At 37.6% G+C, this 23,392-nt stretch overlaps 1 protein-coding gene across 11 annotated transcripts in view; it reads left to right on the forward strand.

The window, feature by feature from the left end:
- The first annotated feature begins 5,269 nt into the window (after positions 1-5,269).
- The window catches only part of dysf (dysferlin, limb girdle muscular dystrophy 2B (autosomal recessive)), a 117,731-nt gene continuing 99,608 nt past the window's right edge, over positions 5,270-23,392 (forward strand). For 5 of the 11 annotated variants that reach the window (XM_044341582.1, XM_044341584.1, XM_044341586.1 and 2 more), the window contains exons 1-2: positions 5,270-5,573; positions 23,051-23,106. In XM_044341582.1, the coding sequence (XP_044197517.1) occupies positions 5,486-5,573; positions 23,051-23,106 (144 nt within the window). In that variant the 5' untranslated portion in view covers positions 5,270-5,485. Of the gene's footprint in view, positions 5,574-14,132; positions 14,920-23,050; positions 23,107-23,392 lie in introns of those variants that run through there. The other 6 variants (XM_044341583.1, XM_044341587.1, XM_044341588.1 and 3 more) reach the window with 3 other exon arrangements.

Raw genomic sequence — 23,392 nt, forward strand, 5'->3', positions numbered from 1 at the left:
CTCATTTTACCAATCCTTCCCACTACGTTTATTAATCCGTTTACGTGGATTCCCACGTCAATGTTTTTTGTCGACCACATCACCCCTTGGGGGCTCCATAGGAACATGAACGCCTGTAAAAAATTTCATGGCAATCCATCCAATATACAGTACAGTGCACAGTTTTTCAAGGTACTTGGCAGGTAGGTTGTTCCTTGGAGAAGTTGCCACAGTTCTTCTGTGGATTTAGGATACATTCAGTGACACCTGAATGACATTAATGTAAAATTCAGACACATCTAATACGTTTCAGACCTGCCTGGAGGTGGTTTGTGACTCTGTGAGTGTGCAACTCTGCTAATTAAAGACACACGGCTTACATATATATATATATATATATATATATATATATAAGCCGCGTGTCTTAGAGTATATATATATATATATATATATATATATATATATATATATATACTCTCATACTCATGAGAAACTATCAACCACCAATAACCCTGATATGTCATCGCCACAATACATTTTTCCCACAGATTCAAAAGAGAAGTTGAGAGACTATTTCATCAGAGTTGCTGCATTAATTTCCACTGTGGCATCAAGAGTGATAAGGGAACATATCATTTAATGCTAAATGATCCGTGAAGGCTTTCTTTGTCCTGTTAGGGCACAATATCAGTGTATGAAGAACTCTCCAAACCGTACCAGTGTCTGTGTTTTACAATATGTTAGATGGATATAGAAACATTACAGATATAAAATCAGCTATAATTTCAAACAGCTGGGCAGCTTAAATGTGGGTTCTTCACTAATCATGGAACAGTCATGGTTATGTGTTAGAAAATAGCATTATGGGAAACATTCTGAGTAAAATGGACTCTAAATGGAGGCTTTAATGACTTTACAGTGACCTTAATTTTTGAAACTTCTTTTAACACATACATTAATATTTTGATATTTCTCTGTAACTTTCACTTTGGTATTTATATGCATCATTTTGTTATATTTGTTGTTTTATGTTGTTTGTTTGTTTGTTTATTTGGGTTTTCTTATGTTGACGGGAGGTCTGTTGTATAAGCCTATGGCTTCTTGACCTCTCCTGACAGATCTGTTTTATTTCTATTATCTGGATTTTATGCTGTTGTATATGTGTCCACATTAAAACAAATCTACTTAAATCATTATATTTTTTTGTAATTTAGCTTTTACAGAAACATATTTCCTGCAGCTGAGCTGAGTTTGTTGCCATGTGGTGCAATTTGAATATTTTAGGGACTTGATTTATATTGGCTAATATATAGCTTGTTTTGTCAATTAAATCTGTGCATTAAATATACTATAATGTTGAAATGTGTTGCTACTTGCTTCAGGGAGGTAATAACTGTGACATTTCAGTGTAATTTTCTTGTCCTCAGCTGAAATTATTTACTAGTTAGTTAAAAGTCACCACAACATTTTGCAAGCTATGCAAACTTAAATGGTGCATAAATTGTAGCATTATTTTACAGGTTCTTTAATATTACTGGAGTAATTTCTGGTATTTAGCAGTTAATTTTTACAATATTTTACAGAGAGGATGGTGCAATTTGGTACAAATTTTAAGAAAGAACAGAAAAAAAGTGTTATGTTGATTTAATTGGGAAGTGCTAATTCATTATATGCAGGTTCATATGTAGTTGTTAATTAGAAAAAATCCTAATAAATTAGATTCTCAACAATTCTTCGACTGACAGAAAATATTTAGTTTTCAGTGTGTAGTTATTGTTTCAAACTACATATTAGCATGTTAGATTGGGCACATTTCACGTATACTACCAAATTACATAACCCTTTCAAAGAAATGTCCTTAGAATTAATACTTACTACAGCTACTTTTAAGAAATTATTGAAAAAACCTATTATGCTAATATATTGTTTGACACACAAAACAACACATTCTTAAAAGTAGCTGCAGTGTAATTGTTATTTATTCATTATAATTTTTTGCAAATTAACAACTACGTATGAACCCCAATATAAAAAACCTGTAAAATCTGCACCACCCTTTCTGTAAAATGTCAAAAAATTACATACATACCTAAAAAGTTACATACCAGCAAATTACTTCAAATATTTCCAGGAAATTAGTATATATACAATTATGAAGTGAGTTTGAAATTGCACAAAGAATATGGCAATACAACATTAATTAAAAAAAACATCTAACTTTCATTTTTAGGAAGTTGTCTACAGCAATGTAGCACAAATTCCTGTGTGCTCAGTAAATACAAATACCATAATATAATAGCAAATACCTAAGGGCCCTATCGTTTTTCGTGTGTTTGTTTGTTTGTTTGTTTCTTTCTTTATTATTACGCCACTTCAGACCTAAATTTGACCCCCTAAACATGCTCAAAAACTCACCAAATTTGGCACGCACATGACAAAATGTAAAAATTAACCCCCAAAGTGTCAAAATGTGCTCTCTAGCGCCACCTATGTAACTAAAATGGCCGCCACGGCCCGTAGGAATGTGGTAGAGAGATCAAACCAAAACTCAATTATTTGTCTCATCAAGACCTGCAAATTATATGCTGACACCCCTGACCTAAATCCAACAGGAAGTCCGCAATCAGCCTTTCAAAATAAGACTTTGCCCCAATTTTGGCCCCCGAACAAATGCTATCTCCTCCGAGGGTGTTAATGGTATCGGCTTCAAACTTAAATAGATGACTTATGACACTATGCTGAAAAAAAGTTGTTAAAAACTTTGTAATAACTCAAATTGGATTTTATAAGTCCTCAAAGTTGCAGTGCCACATCACACCTTGCAATGTACAATGGGGAGGCATAAACTTTGTGTCAAGCAGCGGCTTCTGACATCTAAAGTATAAGTCTGACCACTTCCAAACCTGTATCAATGGATTCATCACAAAATTTCCTACTAAAATGTGATTTTTAATGTAAGATTTGGCCAAAGTCATGGGATTTATGAGGAGATTTCACAAGAAGTAAAATGAGACAGCTTTCAAAAATAATGCCGTGAATAGTTTTTATTTATCAATTAACTTCATACAAAGTTCAACAGAAGAACCTTAAATGAAATCATTATTTGTTGTGAGCACACTCTGCCTTTAAAACAGCAGCAGTCCTCCTCGGTATTTGGCAGGTAGGTTGTCCCAACCATCTTGGAGAAGCTGCCACAGTTCTTCTGTGGATTGAAACATCTCATTGTCTTCTGTCTATTCATGTAATCCCAGACTGACTCCATGATATTGAGATCAGGGCTCGTTGGGGGCCAAACCACCTGTTGCAAGACTCCTTACTCTTCTTGTTGCTGAAGATAGTTCTTTATGACTCTAGCTGTATGTTTGGGGTTGTTACATGTTGCAGAATGAATTTGAGAATGATGAGATGCCTCCCTAAAGTGTCTAAAACTTTTGCGCAGGTAAAGTCACCAAAGTCTTCAGGATTCATTATCTGAGAACCTTGAATATCTGAACCAAATTTGGTGACAATCGATCCAATAGATCAGTCAATCAGTCATGCACTGGAGGAACTGGTCCTGTTTGTGTTTCCCTTGTCCTTTGTGTCTCTGTCCCTGCCTTCAGCCCTGTACTCTCTTCTCTAGTGTTTGCCGTTCTCTACCTGTCCACCAAATGCCCCCAGACTTCCCTGTCTGGTTCCCACACCCACCTGTTGCCACTCCCCAACTGTCTGCACCTGCTGCTCATTACCCCATCAGTCCCAGTACTACATATACCGGTCTCTGTCATCCATTCCCTGCCAGTTCATCAAAGTTGCTTCATTGTACACTTGCATTCAAACCATCCGGATCCTGTCTGTTACCTGTTCCTGCCGTTCCTTTGGTTCTGACCTTCTGCCTGCTTCTCCCCGGCCTGCCTCGCCCCTTTGGACCCGTTTGCCTGATTTGGACTGCCTTCCCGGTGACTCCTGAAGTTAGCATACTTCCCATAAGTGCACACATACACACACTCTCAATCTCGCTAAATATGTGGATGACATGACTGAAGCCCAGTGGGTCAGACTATAAATAGAGGAGTGACAGAAATCTCCCCATGTCAGCTAACAGCCTGCCCCCAACACTGAACATGTACAACATATCTTATCTACACATCAACATCATTTTATCCCTCCTTTTTGTGGAAAAAAAGACGAGAAGAAGATGAGAGAGATTTTGCAGTCAAACCCAAAAGTCACATGAGTTTGACCATTTAAATTCCTTCAGTGTTTTTTTCTCTCTTCTTCCTGTCAAAACACTTTGTTAAGACCTTTTATTCCTGGGAAGCACAGATTGGTTTTAACAGTCAGTCACATGAAACGTCTTAAATTCCTGATTCATTGTGTTTGCTCTTTCTTAAGAGTTTCCGTGTCAAACTCTGACTTGTTGATTGACATGATTTATGTTTGGTCAAATTTTAAAAGATTTTACATTTTTCTATCTGATTCATCCTTAATCCTTTCCAAACTAGATGCTTTGTCTTCTCATGTGTTTGCATTTTTATTCAACATAACCATCACAGCCATGCAGACTCCAACCTTTATTTATACTTTTTTTTTTTTTTTTTTTGGTGCTATTTCATATAACCCCCACAATCTGTTTAACATCTGTTGTTAAACTGAAACCATAAAAGAAGAATTAATTACACAACATGTTTGAGGTAAATTTAAGGAGTTGCATCAGAAAAATACCAGATGATTTAGCGACTGAGGCGGTATAGTTGCCGTCATCCACTTGCTGTCTGACAGTACTTCTCTTTATCTTTCTCTTTTCTACAAAACAGCTAAAAAGGTAATTTTATTCAGGCCTAATCAATTAAGTGATGGTGTCTGCTTCCATCTACAACCCAGATTGGTCTACAGAATATACTACACCGTCTTGTCTTATATTATTCTTTCTTTTTCTCTCTCTCTGCACAAATCTGCATCAACTAGCACATTTTTCCGGATACACTCTTACCCTTTGTCTCTCTCTCGGTGCGTGTGTGTGTGTGTGTGTGTGCGAGCTCCCCACGTGTGTTGGTTTAAGTTGGCAGAGTTTGGATTGTTGATTGTGTGCAGGCATGTGTGACCCAAAAATAAAGGACACTGTGTGTGTATATGTGTGTGTGTGTGTGTGTGTGTGTTGCTGGCCCTTTAAACCAGTTGTGATTGAAGGGACAGTGTGTGTCTGCATGAGTCAGCCTGTGCACCATGCTTGCTCTGTGTGTGTGTGTGTGTGTGTGAGGTAGAAAGAGAGAGAGAGAGAGAGAGAGAGAGAGAGAAGGGGCGGTGAGGAGACAGCTGAGAACAGCAGCTCTACCAGTCTCTCTCTGAAGCTATTCAATCTTTATGTCTCTCGTCCACTTTCTCTCTATATATCTGTTATGGATCTCTCCTGATTTTAGGGATATTTTTTGGATATACTGACACTCATATATGGACCACACAGTGTCTGCTGGTGTTATTTGACAGAGCTCTGCGGTGTGTGTGTGTGTGTATGTGTGTGTGAACCATGCTGCGTGTGTTTATTCTATGCGCAGAGCGTCTGCAAACGCCGGACGATGACGTCAGCGATTCCTACTGCACCGTCACCTATGAAGGTAGGGATGGTGGGTGTGTGTTTATGTGTGTTTGTGTGTGTGTGAGAGAAGTTAAAGGGAGAAAGAGAAGAGAGATTTGGGTAAGAGGTAGAGAAAAAAGAAAAAAAAAATTGGGAATGAGTGATAAAGTTCATGTGCAAAGAGAAAACAAGCGATGGCACAATATTGATCTAAACACTGAACCCCCCCCCCTCCTCATTTCTCTAACAGCTGAGAGGTTATTATTGGAAAGTCTCCGCCAGTCGTCTTTCATGGCTTCCCGTCTGTTTGGGGTGGGGCGGAGAGAGAGAGAGAGAGAGAAATAGGGAGACAGAGAGAGAGATGGTGAGATAAAGGGAGGAAAGGAAAGAGGAGAGGAGGTGGTGATGGGATGGGGTGGGGAGGGGGAACATGGGAGCTAAAACAGATGATGCAGTGACAGCAACGTGTGCGTGTGTGTGTGTGTCTCCAGTAAAGCATGGATGTGTTTATAGTTACCACCAGTCTTTCAGCAGAGTTTATCCTTTGGGGCGTCCATCTCTCTGCCTCTCTCTCTCTCAGCGAGCCCTCACTTCACTACAGTGCAATTAAAAGGCTACAATTATAGATGTGAATATTAATAGCCGAGATCAGTTTGGTAGGCAATGAATTCTTCTTAACTTTTTGTCTAGAGCCACAAACACGTCACTTCTCCTGTGAAATATTTCAACATCTACTTTGATTGGCACAAAACAAGACATGTACAGACTTTCATGGTTCCCAGATGATGTAACAGCTGTTTTTGTCTTTGATTGCCATGAAATTTGGTACTCATGGATCATGCATGTCTATCATGTGCTTCTAAAAACACATCTGACAGCAGGGAATACAATCTCAAGTCTGCAAAAATGCTGATTAAGCCATTAGATTGAGTACATATGTTCCTTATATTCTTCTTTAGGATGACTTTGTAATATCTGTCCAGGGATTACAGGTGAAAAATAGCTTCTATGCTAACTCTGGAGCTAGGGCTGGGTGATATAGACAAAAAACTGAATGACTCTCATAGATTCGACCATTAAATTCACTACGACAGCTAACGGCCTGTAGTTACGACAGTCCCGTAAACTGCCATGACTCAAGTGGGTAATGTAGCAGCTACCATTTATGTTACTCTTTGATGAAAAATAACCTTTTTGTGCATATTTTAATAACTCACTTTTCACTATTTAGACATTTTACACATCATGCAAAAACAAAAATTCTAACAAATGAATCTATATATCTTTTAGTCTCTTGGTCTATATGTTCATCTCCCTTTTTTACTCTTGTATTATTTCTGTTAGACAACAACAGACCACACTTAAGTACAGTAGAGTACAGCAGTAGAAGAGGAAGAACAGACGTAACAGAGTGGAGTTTTCTATCTTACAGTTAGTGTGTCATGAACTCATGACATGTGCTGCATAAAAGTTTCCCTGTGTAATATAGAACAGCGCCTGCAGTATGTTTCCACAAACACACACATACACAGACTTGTGCTTGTGACCAGCAGGTTTAAAATCTGGGCCGGAATAACGTAATCAGTAATGCTAGATGCTATAATTCATGAGTAAGGTTGTTTATAGATACCAGTGGTTTTGTAATCACTCATATTAATAATAAATAATGAATGAGAAGTAGCTCTATAAGTCGGTAATAATACACTCCCGAGCTGTCCTGATCCATTAAAATAACAGATATACACTCTTCTTTATTAGGACAAACCAGAGTATGTTATTGTGCTTATATCATGGATGCTTACCACAAGCAAAAAGAGAAGTTGTCTTCAAATTATCATCCATTTTTTGCAAGTTGGTTTGTAGCCAATTTAAGATTGGTTAGATTTGTTTCACCAATCAGTTACCAATGGTAGCACATATGTCGCCATGGTTACCTGCAGTTTAATATACAGTGCTGCTTGAAAGTTTGTGAACCCTTTAGGATTTGCTCTATTTCTGCATAAATAGATGACCTAAAACGTGATCAGATTTCCATATAAGTCCTAAAACTAGATTAAGACACATCAGTTAAACAAATGAGACAAAAACCTTACACTTGTTCATTTATTTATTGAGGAAATTGATTCAATTTTACAGATTTGTGTGTGGCAAAAGTATGTGAATCTCTAGGATTATCAGTTCATTTGAAGGGGAAAGTAGAGTCAAGTGTTTCAACCAATGGGATGACAATCAGGTCTGAGTCTGGGAGGTTCTGCCTTATTTAAAGAAGAGAAATCTGGGTCTTCACTATTAAAGTCGGAGCTTCACAACACAAGTTTGTGGAAGTGTGTCATGGCTCCAACCAAGGAGATTTCTGAGGACCTTTAGAAGAAGAGTTGTTGATGCTCACCAAGCTGGAAAGGGTCACAAAACCATTTCTAAAGAGTTTGGACTCCATCGGTCGTCTTCTCAGGCAGATGTCGTACAAATTGAGGACATCCAACACCATCGTTACCCTCCGCAGGAGTGGTCGAACAACAAAGATCACACCAAGAGCAGGCGTGTTATAGTCTGAGAGGCCACAAGGGACCCCAGGGTAACATCTAGGAAACTAAAGGCCTCGCTTGCAGTGGCTACAGACTCCACCATCAGGAGAACATTGAATATCAATGGTGTGCATGGCAGAGTTGCATGGAAAAAGGTCACTTCTCTCCAAAAAGAACAAGGAAGGAGCACCGATGATGCAGTCAGCAGCATCACCCACTTAGTCCTTAGACATCTGGAGGAGGCTAAGGCATATGCACATTTACTTTTTATTGATTTTTAGCTCAGCTTTGAACACTTGTTATTTATTACTAGATAAGCTGAAACTCTTGAATGTCAATCCTTTTATTATTAAATTGTATTTTTCTTTTTTAACTGACAGAGTTCAATATGTAAAGACAAATGAGGCAATATCTGACCCTAAACACATTATCACAGCCCCACAAGGACATGTCAGCTCCCCAGTTCTCTTCACACCATACACGAACGGGTGTGTGAGCGAAACTCCCCAAAACTACACCGTAAATGTACTTTTGTAGAAGGGTTAGACTCTGTGGTGTGAACAGCAAACTGTTTTTATTTTACCAAATGATCTTAGAAAGTGTACTTCGTTATGGCGTACAAGTATCGTAACCTGTCAGCACTTTTTAAGTCTAAGCTTGTACGTCTTATCCAAACAGCCGTGACGATTAGAGGTAAAAAAGAACATTATCTTCAGTCTTTATATGAAAAATTTGTACTCAAAGAGTCACAGAAAATTCTACACAATCCAACACACATCCTGAACTCTGAATTTGAAGTTAATGTTAACGCAAACTGAACCGGTACAAGAACTCATTAATTCCATCTTCCATCAAGATATTAAATAGCTATAAGTAGTGGATTTTATTTTGAAACTAAGTTATTGTGATTTGACTGTTTACTACCTGGTTTAATTTTATTTAGCTTTTTTATTGAAGCTATTGCCTATTTATTGTGGCTATATACAGTAGTGGTACTGTATGATTCTATTTATGGAACAGGATACAATGATTTGATTATTTATTATCTGGTTTGGCCATATTTGGCTTTTTTAAATAATTGTTTTTATTCCCCTGTCTTCTCTATTCCTTTTTATTATCCCTAAAAATATACTGTCTCACTCAACATGTGAATCGAAGCAAGTTTAAACACATTAAGCACGCTTAATTTTGAATGTATGTATGTAGGATCTATGTTCAGTGTGTACATATGCATTGTGACACATGTGGGACAATAAAGTATATCTTATCTTATCTTATCAATGACCCTAAACACCCAAGTCGCTCTACCAAAGAATGCTTAGAGCAGAAGAAAGTTAATGTTTTGGAAAGGCCAAGTCCAAGTCCTGACCTTAATCCAATAGAAATGATCTTAATCCTATAGAAATGCTGTTCATGCAGGAAGCCCACCAAAGATCCCTGAGATGAGACTGTTCTGTAAAGAGGAACGGGCTAAAATTCCTCCAGGCTGATGAGCAGGACTGATAAAAAGTTACCGGAAATGTTTGGTTGCTGTTATTGCTTCACTAATTACTGAAAGCAAGGGTTCACATACTTTTGCGTCACACAATTATGTGGCAGTGGATAATTTTCCTCAATAAATAAATGAACAAGTTTAATGTTTTTGTCTCCTTTGTTTAATTGGGTTCCCTTTATCTAGTTTTAGAACATAGACAAACTTGTGCAATGATCAAGAACAGCATTTAAACTCTTCAATGAGATTTTTGTTTGAGGTGTCCTGTTATACAGTTTTAACAGACAACTGCCAGCCAATCAGAATTGAGTATTTTCTGTGGCTGTGGTCTAATATGAAATATTGGCACTTATGTCTTTAGAGTACAGTATTGCTCTTGAACATGTAATACAACATTTTGGATGAACCTAAATACAGAAACTGAGTTAGTTGTGATACATTTGTGTTGTGTTGTCCACCAAATGAAGTTAAGTTCGGCGTCAAATTTAAGGAGCATATTTTGTCCCAATAATAGCTGACTTGTGGGCACATATAAGTGGAATAATATTCTCCAACCTGGGTGATTATAAGCAATAACACACTTGCATTACCAGCTGCATGTTATATTTCAGTAACTGCAAAGCTTGTCCTGGATTAAGAACTCCAACCTTCACAACACCTGGTTAAAACTAAAGCGTTTACATGATACTAGTTTGAAATTTGCTTAAATCTGAAAGACTTCATGTTGTCCTGGTGGTTGACTGAACCATGTAACAGTGACAACCTGTGTTCAATTCCAACTAGGGTCCAGCTTTATTAAATGTCATCCCCTCTCTTTCTTCCCATGTTTCCTTTCACTCTTTATTTTCTAACTCTGACTAAAATAAAAGCAAAATATCAGAGAGAATTTTCAAGACAATCTCAGGCTTAAAAGATGAGTGCAGTGTTGTTTTCAGAGTGGAAAGACCTCCACTGCTGCTGTACTTTGGGTCAAAAACCTCTGTGATACATCATGAAAACATCACTGAACAGCTGAATATTCTCTGAGCTTTTTTTCCCGCTTCTCCTAAGTGGCTGATATCTGATATCCAATCTGTTTTAACTCGCGTGCTCCTCCTTAAAGCTGAACGCCTCTGTCTCTGCTGTGTCTGCTCTTAAAAACTGCTGCATCATTTCATTCAATCAGAGTTCATTACATTTAGAGGATGTTACAGAAGAGAGGCTGGCAGACACACAGATTAGACAGATTACTTTTAGACAAAATATATGATCATTAGATTATTTTGATGATTTCTGTCTTCATGTTATTTTTGATTTTTTTCATGTTCGTGAGCTGGTAGGAAGCTCGGAGATCTGTATCTCTCAAATCAGGAAAGGAAACATGGTAGACAATTTAAATGTTTATTATTAGTTTTGTTTCATCTCTAAATTTTTTGTCACTGAATTTAGTTTGCTGCCTTTGCTCTGACTTGAATATCAATCCTGAAATTGCCTCATTGTGCCCTTGCTGTCTTCAAATAAGCTACATTCTTCCTTTAATCTAAAACAACCCTTTTTGCTATAGTCCAAGCTTTTGTGTATTGAGAGTGACATCAGCCAGTCAGTGTGATAAGACAGATCGCACAACCACAAGAGACATTCGATTCTTATAAATTAATTTATTGGTTCTTTAAAGGCCGATAAGCAGCCAAAATCCAACACATATCAGACAACTTGTGAAATACAAAACTTTTCATCTTTTCAGAGACATTTTACGCTTACATTCCTTCTCTGTAAATTGCCTTTAGCCTATAAGCTAACTATATGCAACCATAAATAGCACTCAACTATGTTATTTCTTAGTTTTAACAGTTTAACAGTTTTTAACAGTGAGAAACATCAAATGAACAGAGCGATAGATGATATGAAGCATCAGTGTAGCAGATTGTAAGAAGTATGTTCATGTAACGCTGACAGTTGGGAAAACACACTGGCTGTCATGTGCTGCCAGCTGGGTTAATAAGGTCATGATATATGCATACAGCAGAGCTAATTGGTTATAAAGCCTGAAACATAGATGAGACTTAAGTTAAATCCTTGTGAAAATCAATTTTCTTAAAACTACTTTCATGCCGTCATGCAGAATACAATCCCACTGAACTTTTTATTTTAAACTCTAGTTAAGATCACAAGGTTTCCAAATATATGATCCACACATGTCAGGCTGTATTACAGTATAATTTTTATGATATGAGACACAAGATATCTGATGGTTTTAATCAGAAGTAAGGTACAACCATGACAAATGGATTTAATTTGATATACTGTATAAATGTGCAAATGTGGGAACAAGCAGATACAGACATCACATATAATGTTGTTGAGTAAAAAAATTAAGTTGCCTAAGAGAAAATGCAATTCAATTACTAATTTCTAGCCTACAACTGTGGAATTTGGCAACTGAAATGATGACTGTAGCCAGCAGATTTTACCAGCTGTAGCTAGTTAGCATGAACTTGTGCTAACGCTAAACTCACCTGCAGCTAACTTTTTAATGTTTCCATCTGACTTGTTTTAAAATGACACACCTATAAAAGGGTCACACATGCACATGATGGCTGCATACATGATGTAATGCTAAAAGACGAAGGCTAAAGCTACAAATATCCCAAGCAAAGAGTTAGCATCCGTTAAGGAGCAACGTTGTTCATGTATTGCAGGGTAGAGCTAGTTAGCCCGATATGTAGTACTACATCACAAATAAAAATGTAATTAAAATGCTATTTGCTCTAATATAACCCTTTAATATTTTGATTTTCAAATAATATGTTTCACTTTTACAAGAGAAAAGGATTTGATGATGAGGTGTATCCATTGGGTTTCACAAATGTAAAGCTATCTATTGCAAGTTTGGCTGCAGTCGCTGGAGTGTAAACCTCCCCAAACCAAATACAGGACAGACAAACTCATGGGTGGTTGGTGGAATGGATATTCATGCTCTGCAGGTATTTTTCTAACTGCACAAAATAATGTAGTTAGCAATGAACACCCCTTGACTTTGGAAATATTGCTGCTAGGTTACCACTATAATCTTTAGGTTGTTAGCCGGGCATGCTAACATTTGTAGCTTACTCCAACACCAACTGCTCCAACTGATGAACACGCCTTACGTGCCCTGATGTTTTTGGTTTTTTAATGGCTAAAAACAACGACATCATCCTCCCAACTTTTAGTTACTGGATATCTCTCTCATAGCCGCATACCAGATTCAGCTTGTGGAGAAACCCAAAGCTTGACAGACATTTGGGGGTGGGATTCAAAATCAGATCTTATCCCATGTTACAATCTCATTGGTTTTTGCCAGTTTAGTAAATATGAGATTTGTAAATATGGGAAACTTGATTTACAGCTATGTCCCCCCCCCCCCCCCCCGCCCCCATTTCTATATGTAGCTATACATATGATAAGCTAAAGCAAAGCTAAAACCAGAATAAAATCAAGTCCAGATGCCAGGATGGTTAACAGTTCTGTAGACAACAAAATAAAATCTGTATTCTGGGATTGCATTAATGAAATAATGCCAGCATTAAGCTAAAACTGTAACAGTAGATATGAGTAGATAACAACACCATCGCTGCCAATTTTCATTTAATTAGGAGCCTGTCGCAGAGCTTCACGAAATTTCAACAATGGAGTCGCTTCGTATCCAGTTCAGGTGAAACTGAGTGTTTAGAACCAGGAAATAAAGATGATACTATTCACATAAAAAAGCAATATGGCAGCAATAAACAGCATCAAAGAAATTTCTGAGAGCTGAATTCAAGACCACCGACACAAACATACCACCAATTTAGCTTCAAATCCACAATTGTGAGTTTCTTGTACCTAAACACTGGTTGAGGTGTATGCAGAGTTGTCAAGATACAATAAAAAGGCATGACATGAAGTATTTTGATGCATTTCTTGAAACAATTTACTCTTTAGTCACTGAGCAAAGGTCTGACTTTACACAAACAGAATAATATGAGTGTGTGTGCCCTGCTCCATGTCTGCAGGTGGCGCTCTCTCACTGCGGGTTGATGTTTATGTGTCTGTGCACAGTGTTATGTGACCTCATTGCCCCCTCCCCGTTGGCTTCTAAGGGTTGACCCGGCTTTTTTAAAATCTTAATATAAGTTTGAAAACCCGAGAGACAATCAATGACGGATTTTACAAATCCTTAAAAATTGGATGATTTGAGAAAAAACAAAACCAGGCCTTTAGAGTAGTAGATTAGTAGTAAAATTTAGCTTTCTTAGTCTGAGGAAAACCATGGGAGTTATTGACCTGACCTGAACTTGAATGACACATCAGGCTTCAATGACAGTTTTGACCAATGTCATGTCTTACCATAAAATACGCTATTTTGAGTCCCTGAACTTTAACCAGGTAAGAGCCAGATCCAGCAAAGATAGGTATACAACACCATTGATTTATCAGTAAATATGTTTTCTACGATTTCTAAGGCACATTTTTTCACCAAGAATGGTGCCAAATATTTGGGAAAATTTTGGCAGCATTGGGTTTAAGAGACAGTTTACTGAAAACACCTGATAAGGTAAAAAGCCATGAAATGGACCAAGTAAGATAAAGGGATTAAAAGAGAAAGAGGCGGAGGCAAGTCGTGAATGCACAGCCAAGTAGAGAGGCAAAGATGTGGGAAAGATAGGGAAACAACCAGGAGACAAGAGAGGAAAAGAGCACAGGAAATGTTGAGATTTCCTCTGGATGTGAGGTGTGTGTGTGTGTGTGTGTGTGTGTGTTCCTGACATGCTCGGTTGTTGCCCTCTTTCACTATGAATGTGTTGGAGAGAGTCAGAAGAGAAAGGAGCCGGTTTTGTGAAGAGAGAGCTTTCATTTTGTAGTTTCAGATACAGACAGATGCTGAAACAATCTGTGGATAATTGTTTTTTACCTTTTTGTTTTTGGGATGCTGGGGCTTGCCTTCTGCCAAACAAGGAAAATCCTTTAACAAAGCCTCAGAATTTGCTTTGTGAAAGAGTTGGTTTCAGTTTTTTCAAGCAGTGGACATAGTGATCCTATTGTTACTCACTGAGAATACCACTAGAAACCTTTCTTTCACATTTATTTAAATTTTTTTGCGACTTGTCTTTGGTTTGTTCATTCTAGTGGTTGGTTACACTAGTTATCATTATCAAAGCTCCTCTTGTCATGTAACCAACCGTTCCTTCAGACGTGGTGAACCGAATCACCTGCCAATCACTCGGACCTGATTCCTCCCTCTCTGAGCAAGTTCTCTTAGCCTGGCAGGTTTCGGGACTCTGCTTAGGTTTCAGCCATGTTACGTTGTGTTCTTCAGCGAGCCAACAACCTGAGACACTCTGACCCCCTGGCAAGTGTCACCTTCAGAGGTAAGAGGATCATGGGAGATTCAGGGCATCTGTAATAAGAAGCTGTACTGCAATGTACATAAAAGTCAGCCATTGTTGTTGAAAATAGTGTTCATGTCAAAGTCAAGTTTCAGGTACTTGAAGGAAAGTCAAATCACACACCTTCGTGTGACATTTGCAAGTCAGGATGCAAGTTGTTCTGGTATTTTACCAGGTAAAAACCCGGGACTTGCTTTCAAGTCTTTAAGGAGTCCTAAGTAGTCAAGTCTAGCGGCACTTATGTCCAAGTCAAGTCCTTATTTTTGTGACTTAACGTCTAATTGAAATTTGAATTCTCCTCACTTTTTTATGTAAGAAAACATAAACTATATTCATACTGCATATTGTGCATATCTTGCAAAAGAGGATAAAACTGTATTTGGACAGCTTCAGGCCTTCAGTCCCCGTCTTTCAAACCCCCAAACTGGGACCCTTAAGTGTACGCGTACACGTATGCGCTTATGCATGCACCATAGGCGTTTTCATGAGGATGAGGGACAGTTATTTCAGCGCTTGGCACATCTACCAAGGACACCCTTCAACACCATGGACAGCACTTCAGCAGACGAAAAAATTTGTTTTGTCTTCCAATATCCCCCAAGGTATTCGTCAATGTGCACAAGCGCAGGCTGCTAGCTAAATGGCCGACTGTGAAACATTTTCTGCTAGCTTTTTTTTTTTTTAAACAAAACAAGGTACTATAAACTGTATAAAAATAATGGATTGGTTTGTGGACTTGCATTTTGAAGCCTTGAGTCTGGCATTTTGACTATCGCCATCTTAGATTTTTGGAGCCAGAAGTGATGAGAAGTGACCATATTTGGACAAGAGGGTGGAGCTGACCCTAGCACTAACTGCTAGCTTGGTTAGCATGGTGCATTTACAGTCTATGGTCAACTGTGATAATGCTAATGCTTACGCTAATTTGGGCTTAAAACCATTCAAACAAAATGTAGTTGCTGGAAAAACTGAACATCCATCTCCTTAGAGGGTTTTTCAGTACAACCAAATGCTGAACAAGACTTTTTTAGGCGACCAAAATGTTACAATTAACTTTCATGAACTGAAAACACACTGAAATAGGCGACATTTATACTCAGTGAATCTGGAGTTACGCCATGTTTACGTTATCTAACTAATGTCGATCATAATGTAGCCACGCCCTTAAGCATACGCTGACGAAGCAACAGCTAACAACATCGGCCCTCAACAGGTTAACTGCCTGTCAGGCCATTTGAATTGAATTTAAACTATTTCACAGATATTGTGCTGACATTGAAATTGTTCACGTCCCCTGGAGAACTCCAAGCCGCTGTCATATAAATATGTATTGACATATAATATTATGATATAAAAATTCTTAGAAAAAAATGTATTTTAAATTCAGTTCGACTTGTGACTTGAGTCCGAGATTAACGTCACACCAGTGTTGGAGAGCAAAGCTGGCTGAAAGTGACCTCTGAGTAAACATCAACTGAAGATGCCAAATGGCACAATGTGAAAGGGACTTGGCTACCTGGCCTCAGCGGCCGTCTGTTTTTCCATCAGTTTGTTGTTGTACTTTCCACAAGTCAGTGTCTGCCTTCTTAATGAGGTGAGCTCTGCTCTTAACATCCTGCCTTTGTCTGAGCACTGTTTCCTGGTGCCATCAGACACACGCTTGTACTACACATTTGTGAGGACCCTCTTACCTCAACCTTAATGTAAACCAAATGCAAACCTCATAAAAATCAAGTCTTAAGTGGGGATATGACAGTTCTAAGACTTAAATTGGACCTTACAAAGACAGATGGACCAGAGATATAAATATATGTGAGTGGGTGTGTCTATGTTCTCTAAATTATGTAATGTCACTGCATGTTTGTCACTACCTCCTGCCTTTGGCAACATTTTCACTTGTTTTTTTTGTGTTTAGATACTTACAATAAAAGCCCTATTACAGCATTTGATTTCACAGGTGGTCATTACGCCTGCCCAATACCTACTGTATTAACAACCAACTAGTTAAGTGCAGTTGCTGTAATGCAGCAGATGCATATGACAGATAAATGTGACTTTGGCTTAGTTCTTTTTTAAATGATCTGTCCTTTTCTAATGGCTCCACTGGAATTTGATAGTAGGTAGTGACTTTAAACAAACAATAAATGTCAGAGTTTTGGTGTCAATCCAAACTAAAATGGTCTTCTTTTTGGAGCCACATCTGTGCATTTCTTGTCAATAAAGACAAATGTAGCAGATTGAGACTGGAATAACGTTTCCGTTATATCTCTCTCCATCTACATACTACAGTATTATTTACAGATGGAGGTAAAAGGTTCATGCTCTCTCTCTTAAGGTTGTCAGTGGGCTCTGCAGGCAATGTAGAAAACCACTAACTGCACTTCTAAGTAGAAACAGACGAGGTAGGTTAACAGAAAAGTAATCATTACCACTAAACAACTCCCTGAACAACAATCAACATCATAGACATGATATGTAGGCTACCAGTAGAAGAGAAGCCAATAGGTGATTTTCTTTACATTTCAATTAAAACCTTAAACTTGTAACTACAGTTTATTCTGCAAGAAGTGCTGAAATAAAGAGATGACTTAGTGGCATTTTTCAGGAAGCTGCTCAGGAGGTTGTTGGTCTCAATAAGTATTTCTGTGTTGTAACAAGGAATTTAGAGCAGAGAGAGAGAGAGAGAGAATTTCCTCCCCTCTAGAAACAGATACCATGTCCATTTATAGAAATTAGGGACCATAATGAAAGGGGGAAAAAACTGGTCTGAGGAGCAAGGAAGCTGTGGGAGGAGAAAGAATATAGGTGTGTGTGTGTGTGTGTGTGTGTACTGGTCAGTGTGTGTGGAAATAAGATTGCAGTAAAATATAGAAAAATATGATTAGATACCTGAAGATAAGAGATAAAAAAGTGTAGTAAAACAAGTGTAAATACTTAATAAATAATAATAACATACACAATAATGTACAAATACATTACAGTAATATACACAACTAAGTTTACATGGTAAGAGAGAAAGAGATGTACAAGTTTTGGAAAATCTGTGCAAACTTTTCAAATATGCAAAAAAAGCAGTTCTATTAAAACTGAAATACAAAATCTACATGTAAGTGAAACACAGATGACACAGAAAGTGAACGCAGGTAGTAGACATTTGTAAGTTTTATTGTAATTATTTGGAAGACATTTGTAAGTTTTATTTGTAACACAAAATGCAATGCACTTTGAGACTTTTATCATGGTTGTTTTGCAAAAATATTGCATAAATCTGTAAGGACTTGCTATTGATTAAAATATTTAGGCTAATTTGTTACCGTAAGCATGGAAGATGTCATTGAGATAAAATGAAACACATGAAGAGTTCATAGAGGTTTATGGACTGAAAGGTTTTGGTTTTGGTGATTTTCAGGTGACAGAATGGCAACTTAAATTTGACTAATTTTGATTGAAAAGTTCATGTTTGATTTGGTTGATCACTGGTATTTAAATGTATCATATTGAACATGTAGCAGGTTGGATCTCCTGAACATATTTCTTGGCAGAAACTTCACAAAAGTGGCTAAAAAGTGAAATCCTTTACATGCACTGCAATGTTACTGCACTGGTTTACAATTGAGATTGTTTTCTGCCCACTTTCCCCAGATTAGACTGCACTGTAGTCAATTTACCCTCTTTTTCATGCACTTCCATGATTGTGAGCACACGTGTGTTTTTGCAGGTGTAGGTAATGAAGCATGTGTGCATGCGTTTGAATGTTTGTGTCCTGCAAGGAGGATTTCCGGCCCAAGTGTTGTTGTTGGAACGATAAGCGTTGTTCTCTGTCAAAAACAGAAATAAAATCTGGCAACCCTACTAACTTCAACTATGCCCTGTGCTAATCATAGCCTGGGCACACACACGCACACACACGCACACACACACACACACACAGCAGTTTAATATAAATATTCACTCTCTTTTAGCTCTGTTTTGCTCTCCACCATGTAGGGAAATACCAGGCTATTTAGCTGCTAAATGTTCCACTGTGTTTACTAGCTGGTCCCTTACTTGGGGGGTCATTTGGTGCAGGACAGGCAGTAGTTTATCAGAGATTTTTAGGAAAACAGCTGCCTGCTGTGGCTGAAAACCATGAGGATGAGCCTGATGAGACTTGACTAAAACATAAGAAATATGGAAATATTGTGGTCAAAGAAACCAACCTTGACTGTTGAGGCGAGTCATGATTCTCACGGCCACAAAAAGGTTCTTGTAAAATGTAAACATACTATTTTAAGGCATTTAAACAAATGTCTGTTGCTGTAGTTTTTCTTGGGATGACCACTGATTGCTTGCTTATATTTGAGATGTGGTTGTGATTACACATCTGGAACTAGGCTAGCATATTATGTTGTGCTAAAGCTAATCCACACCCAAAACTTTAAATCTAGATTAAGAAGAAAAAACTCTTCATATCTTAGTTCCTAAACTCAAGCAGGCCACGGATATAGCAACACACACACTGCTCATGTCTAAACTTAGCTTTCCCATACGTATTTATCCACACTGTAGGTCACAGTCTGTTCTATTCTTGGCTAATGACAGAAACTGTGCCAAGCTGAACCAACCAGGAAGTTGACGCTGTGCCACTTCCTGTCTCTGAGATGCTAACTTAGATGTGAGCTCTTAGGAGATTTACACAGTTAACACACACACACAAAAAGACACACACATATTACACAAATATAACGTACCCTCTCGACCCCTCTGTGGAAGGGTGGAGGTGTTTTTTAAGATATCTTCCAAGAACGGAGGTACACTTACGTAGGTATTTGTGTGTGTGCTCTCACATTGGATGATGACTGTGAGGAAAACAGGAAAGCAAACAACCTTTCTCTGGGTGTGCAAGGAGGGAAAGAATGTGTGTGTGTGTGTGTGTGTGTGTGTGTGTGTGTGTACAAGCACATTAAGAATACAGTGTAAACCTGATCTGAACTTGAGGCCATCAGTTGTGTAACCAAAAGTGGTCAAACGTGATATTTCCAGCAATTTTTTGGTTGTTGTGTTTTCTGTTCTGATTACAACAGTAATCAGTAGGATGACATCATTTGTCTGGTAAAATCACTGTAACCTGGTCTGGTTAGATTTAGACACAAAAGTGACTTGGTTAGTTTTAGGGAAACATCATGGTCTGGGTTTAAAAAAAAAACCACTTTGCTGTGGTTAAGGAAACATTGTGGTTTTGGCTAAAATAACTACTTCCTTATGGTTTTACGAGCCCTGCGTCATCATGATTACAGTAATAACTACGTGGTTAAGATTAGGGGACGATTGTGGTCAAGGATTTTTTTAAAAACAATGTTGACTCACTGTTGGAAACGGGAAACAAAAAGCGATGTTAAAGTCAGATGTTCGTTGACCCATCTGTTCACCTTGAACTCCTCCGTACGCTGACTTTGATGGTATAATAACGTCATCTGATTTATTCCTTTGATCTCGTTTATAATTACGATGGGCGCTAGGGGGTAATTTTTCTTGTGAGGACAGTCTTAATATTTCACCCAAATGCAAAGACTTGCAACAGATTACTTTTGGTTTGCAATGAGTGTAATCAGTGAAGGTTCTTGGTTGTGTTTTTAGCAACCCTGTCCCCAAAAAAATACATGTAGATACAACTAAACTGTAACAATAATTAAATATTGAGGTAAATGTAATGACGTATGAATTACATTTTTCTGTCAACATACTTTGAAAATGTTGGTAATCATCTGCCGTGTCAGGCAAGTCGAAAAAATGTTGTTATTATTTAATTTTTTTTCCCGCTAAAATATCCGATCTTGCGGCACAATATCTGCTGGTAGTAACGACAGCATTATTAACCTCTTGTATGGTTATGTTTACGCACTGGCAGCACTTGGTTAAGATTAGGAAAATATCATGTTCTTGGTTTATTATAGAAAGGTGACTTGAAGCACAATGTGTTCATTAACATTTAACCGAAAACAGTCTTTCACTAACCTTGACCAAAGTGCTTTTGTTGCCTAAATCTAATCCCAAAAGGGGACTCAGGATGCAAACCTCAGTCAGAGTTCTGCGTTTTGTACGGTCACCATCCACCCCGACCAACTCCCTCTGACTTCAGTGTGGTACATAAATGTAACACTTAAATAATTGGAAGAAAACCTTGACTACTAACATCATCTAGATAACATTTGCCAATGTAACATGATTGGGAAAACAATATAGTAGCGTATAAATGTACTTTCCAAGAGTCAGGGTTGGTTTTCAGCGTTGTTTTCGTTTTTTAAAATAACTGCTAAAACCACTATCACTCTCTCATCTTCAAACTGATAATCCCCGATTTTTAGGGAAAACCATGCACTTCCAAAATGTCAGCTTTCCAAGAAACAAGCCTGATTTTAAATAACCGGATGGGTTTTAAAAAAGCCTTATTTCCCTTAAAGATAAAGGCAGGAAAATATCTGTCAACTCATTATGAAGCATTTGATCCTTCAACAAAACTAGGAGATTTATTTATCTATTAACGGCTATTGTCAAGTGGTCATTTCATGGAAATTAATAAGTAGCGTCTAAAATCAGAAATACAACAATAGTCATTGTCTCGGTTTCCTTTCATATGGAAAGAACATCTCAATCTGTGTGTGTGTGCCTGCATCTATTCCTCTGTTTAACTAAAACTAAATGGAAATGATGAAAGTTGTTTACAGTTGGATAATTCATATTCTCAGGTGTTTTGTGTGTGTGCATGTGTGTGTGTGCGCTCTTCAGTAGCCGAAGGTGAATCCTGGCAGTTTATTGCTCCATCTTACCTCTCACTTCCTGCCGGAGTGCCCGACAGACAGGAAATCAGAGCTCAGAACTTCATGTTACAGGAAGCCACAGAAAAGATAACACACACACAAACACTTTCATACTAATGTCATTTGGGAACACCAGATTTTGGCCACTGAATGTGTGTTTGTGTGAAAGGTCTTGCAAAGTAAGTTTTAATAGTTTTAGCCTGAGGAACTGTGGCGGTTGGGACAAATTCAAAAGAGAAAAATGCATTTTCCTACACTTTATATGTCTTCAACTGATCAGCTTTAGCCTAAATATTGATCAAACATTTTGTTAGCATGTCAGACAACAATCACTGTCTTTAAAACCGCTGTACTCTCTGGCCGTAACACATTATTTAGTAATATTTGACAACTCAGTATTGAATAGTGTAAGGGAACATTAAGCTCAGTAGGTTGGTTGATTGTCAAACCACAATGTTGTATTGTCTGTTTCATTTTTGCATGTGTTAAATACAGAATATTTGATGTGTGGGTTTAGAGGCTTTAAAGATTTTTTAAAGACACCTTTGCTGGAATTTGGCTGAGTAACGAATGTAATGTAAAGAATAAGTGAGTAACTAGTATAGTAACATAATTACTTTTTCAATTAACGATATGTAAGGAGTAATTAATTACATTTTTCTTATTAACTCAGGTCCGCTACAACAGTGTCTTCCTTTAAAAACGTATCTTTATTCGCAAGCTTTTAGTTGGTTTAAAGTGTGTGGTTAACGGGTAAAACCTTCATTTTAGAATCAGTATAATTGTTGTTATTCCTTTTTAATAATAATACCTTTATATCCTACTCTCTTTATTTTAATACCTTCTTACCTTTTAATTTTATATGTTGTCTTATATGTTTTTATATATGCAACATCTCCTTATTTTATAAGTTTTTATTGTATATGTTTGATATATGTAATGGAATATGTGTTTGTCAAATAAACTTGACTTGACTTATTAACATGTAAGGTTTTGCTATCTAGCTAGCCAACAGGCTATTAGCTAGCAAAAAAAGAGAAATATTGGGGTGTTACATTATATTGCATGAAATTTCAATCATGTGACAGAAATTTGGGTTAAAACGACTGACAATAAGTACATTTAATCTTCATAGGAACAAAAACTGGTTTCCTACAAAACAAAAAACTAAAAGTGAGTTAAGTGCTACAGTACTACAGTTTGTTGCCTTGTTGCTAACTAGCTAACTGTTTTCAACTTAAGACCAAAGACAGCACAGTTTGTTGTTTGTTTTATAAGCCAACTCCTTTATGTCCCTCTTTCTACATTTTCTTCAGGGTCTAAGAAGAAGACAAAAGTCATCAAGAACAACCCGAACCCTGTTTGGAATGAGGTAAGTTCTCTTGACCGCCTCTTAATTATTTGCTATTTAGACAACTACAAGTAACTACCAAGTAATTTCAATAAACAGATGCCGCCTTAAGAATTTGTTCCTTTATGAACACAGATTATTGTAATGTACTAATATGAAAAGTCACACATCTTATCCATCTAATTCATAAAATGGAGCTGCAACAGAGGTCATCCGTTTTCCTAAAATTGATCCAAAGCATTTCAGCAACAGCAGCTTACACATCCAAACCATCAATATACTGCATGATAAAGTAGATCAGGGTGGG

This window comes from Thunnus albacares, chromosome 22 (genome assembly GCF_914725855.1).
Source record: "Thunnus albacares chromosome 22, fThuAlb1.1, whole genome shotgun sequence".
Taxonomy (NCBI): domain Eukaryota; kingdom Metazoa; phylum Chordata; class Actinopteri; order Scombriformes; family Scombridae; genus Thunnus; species Thunnus albacares.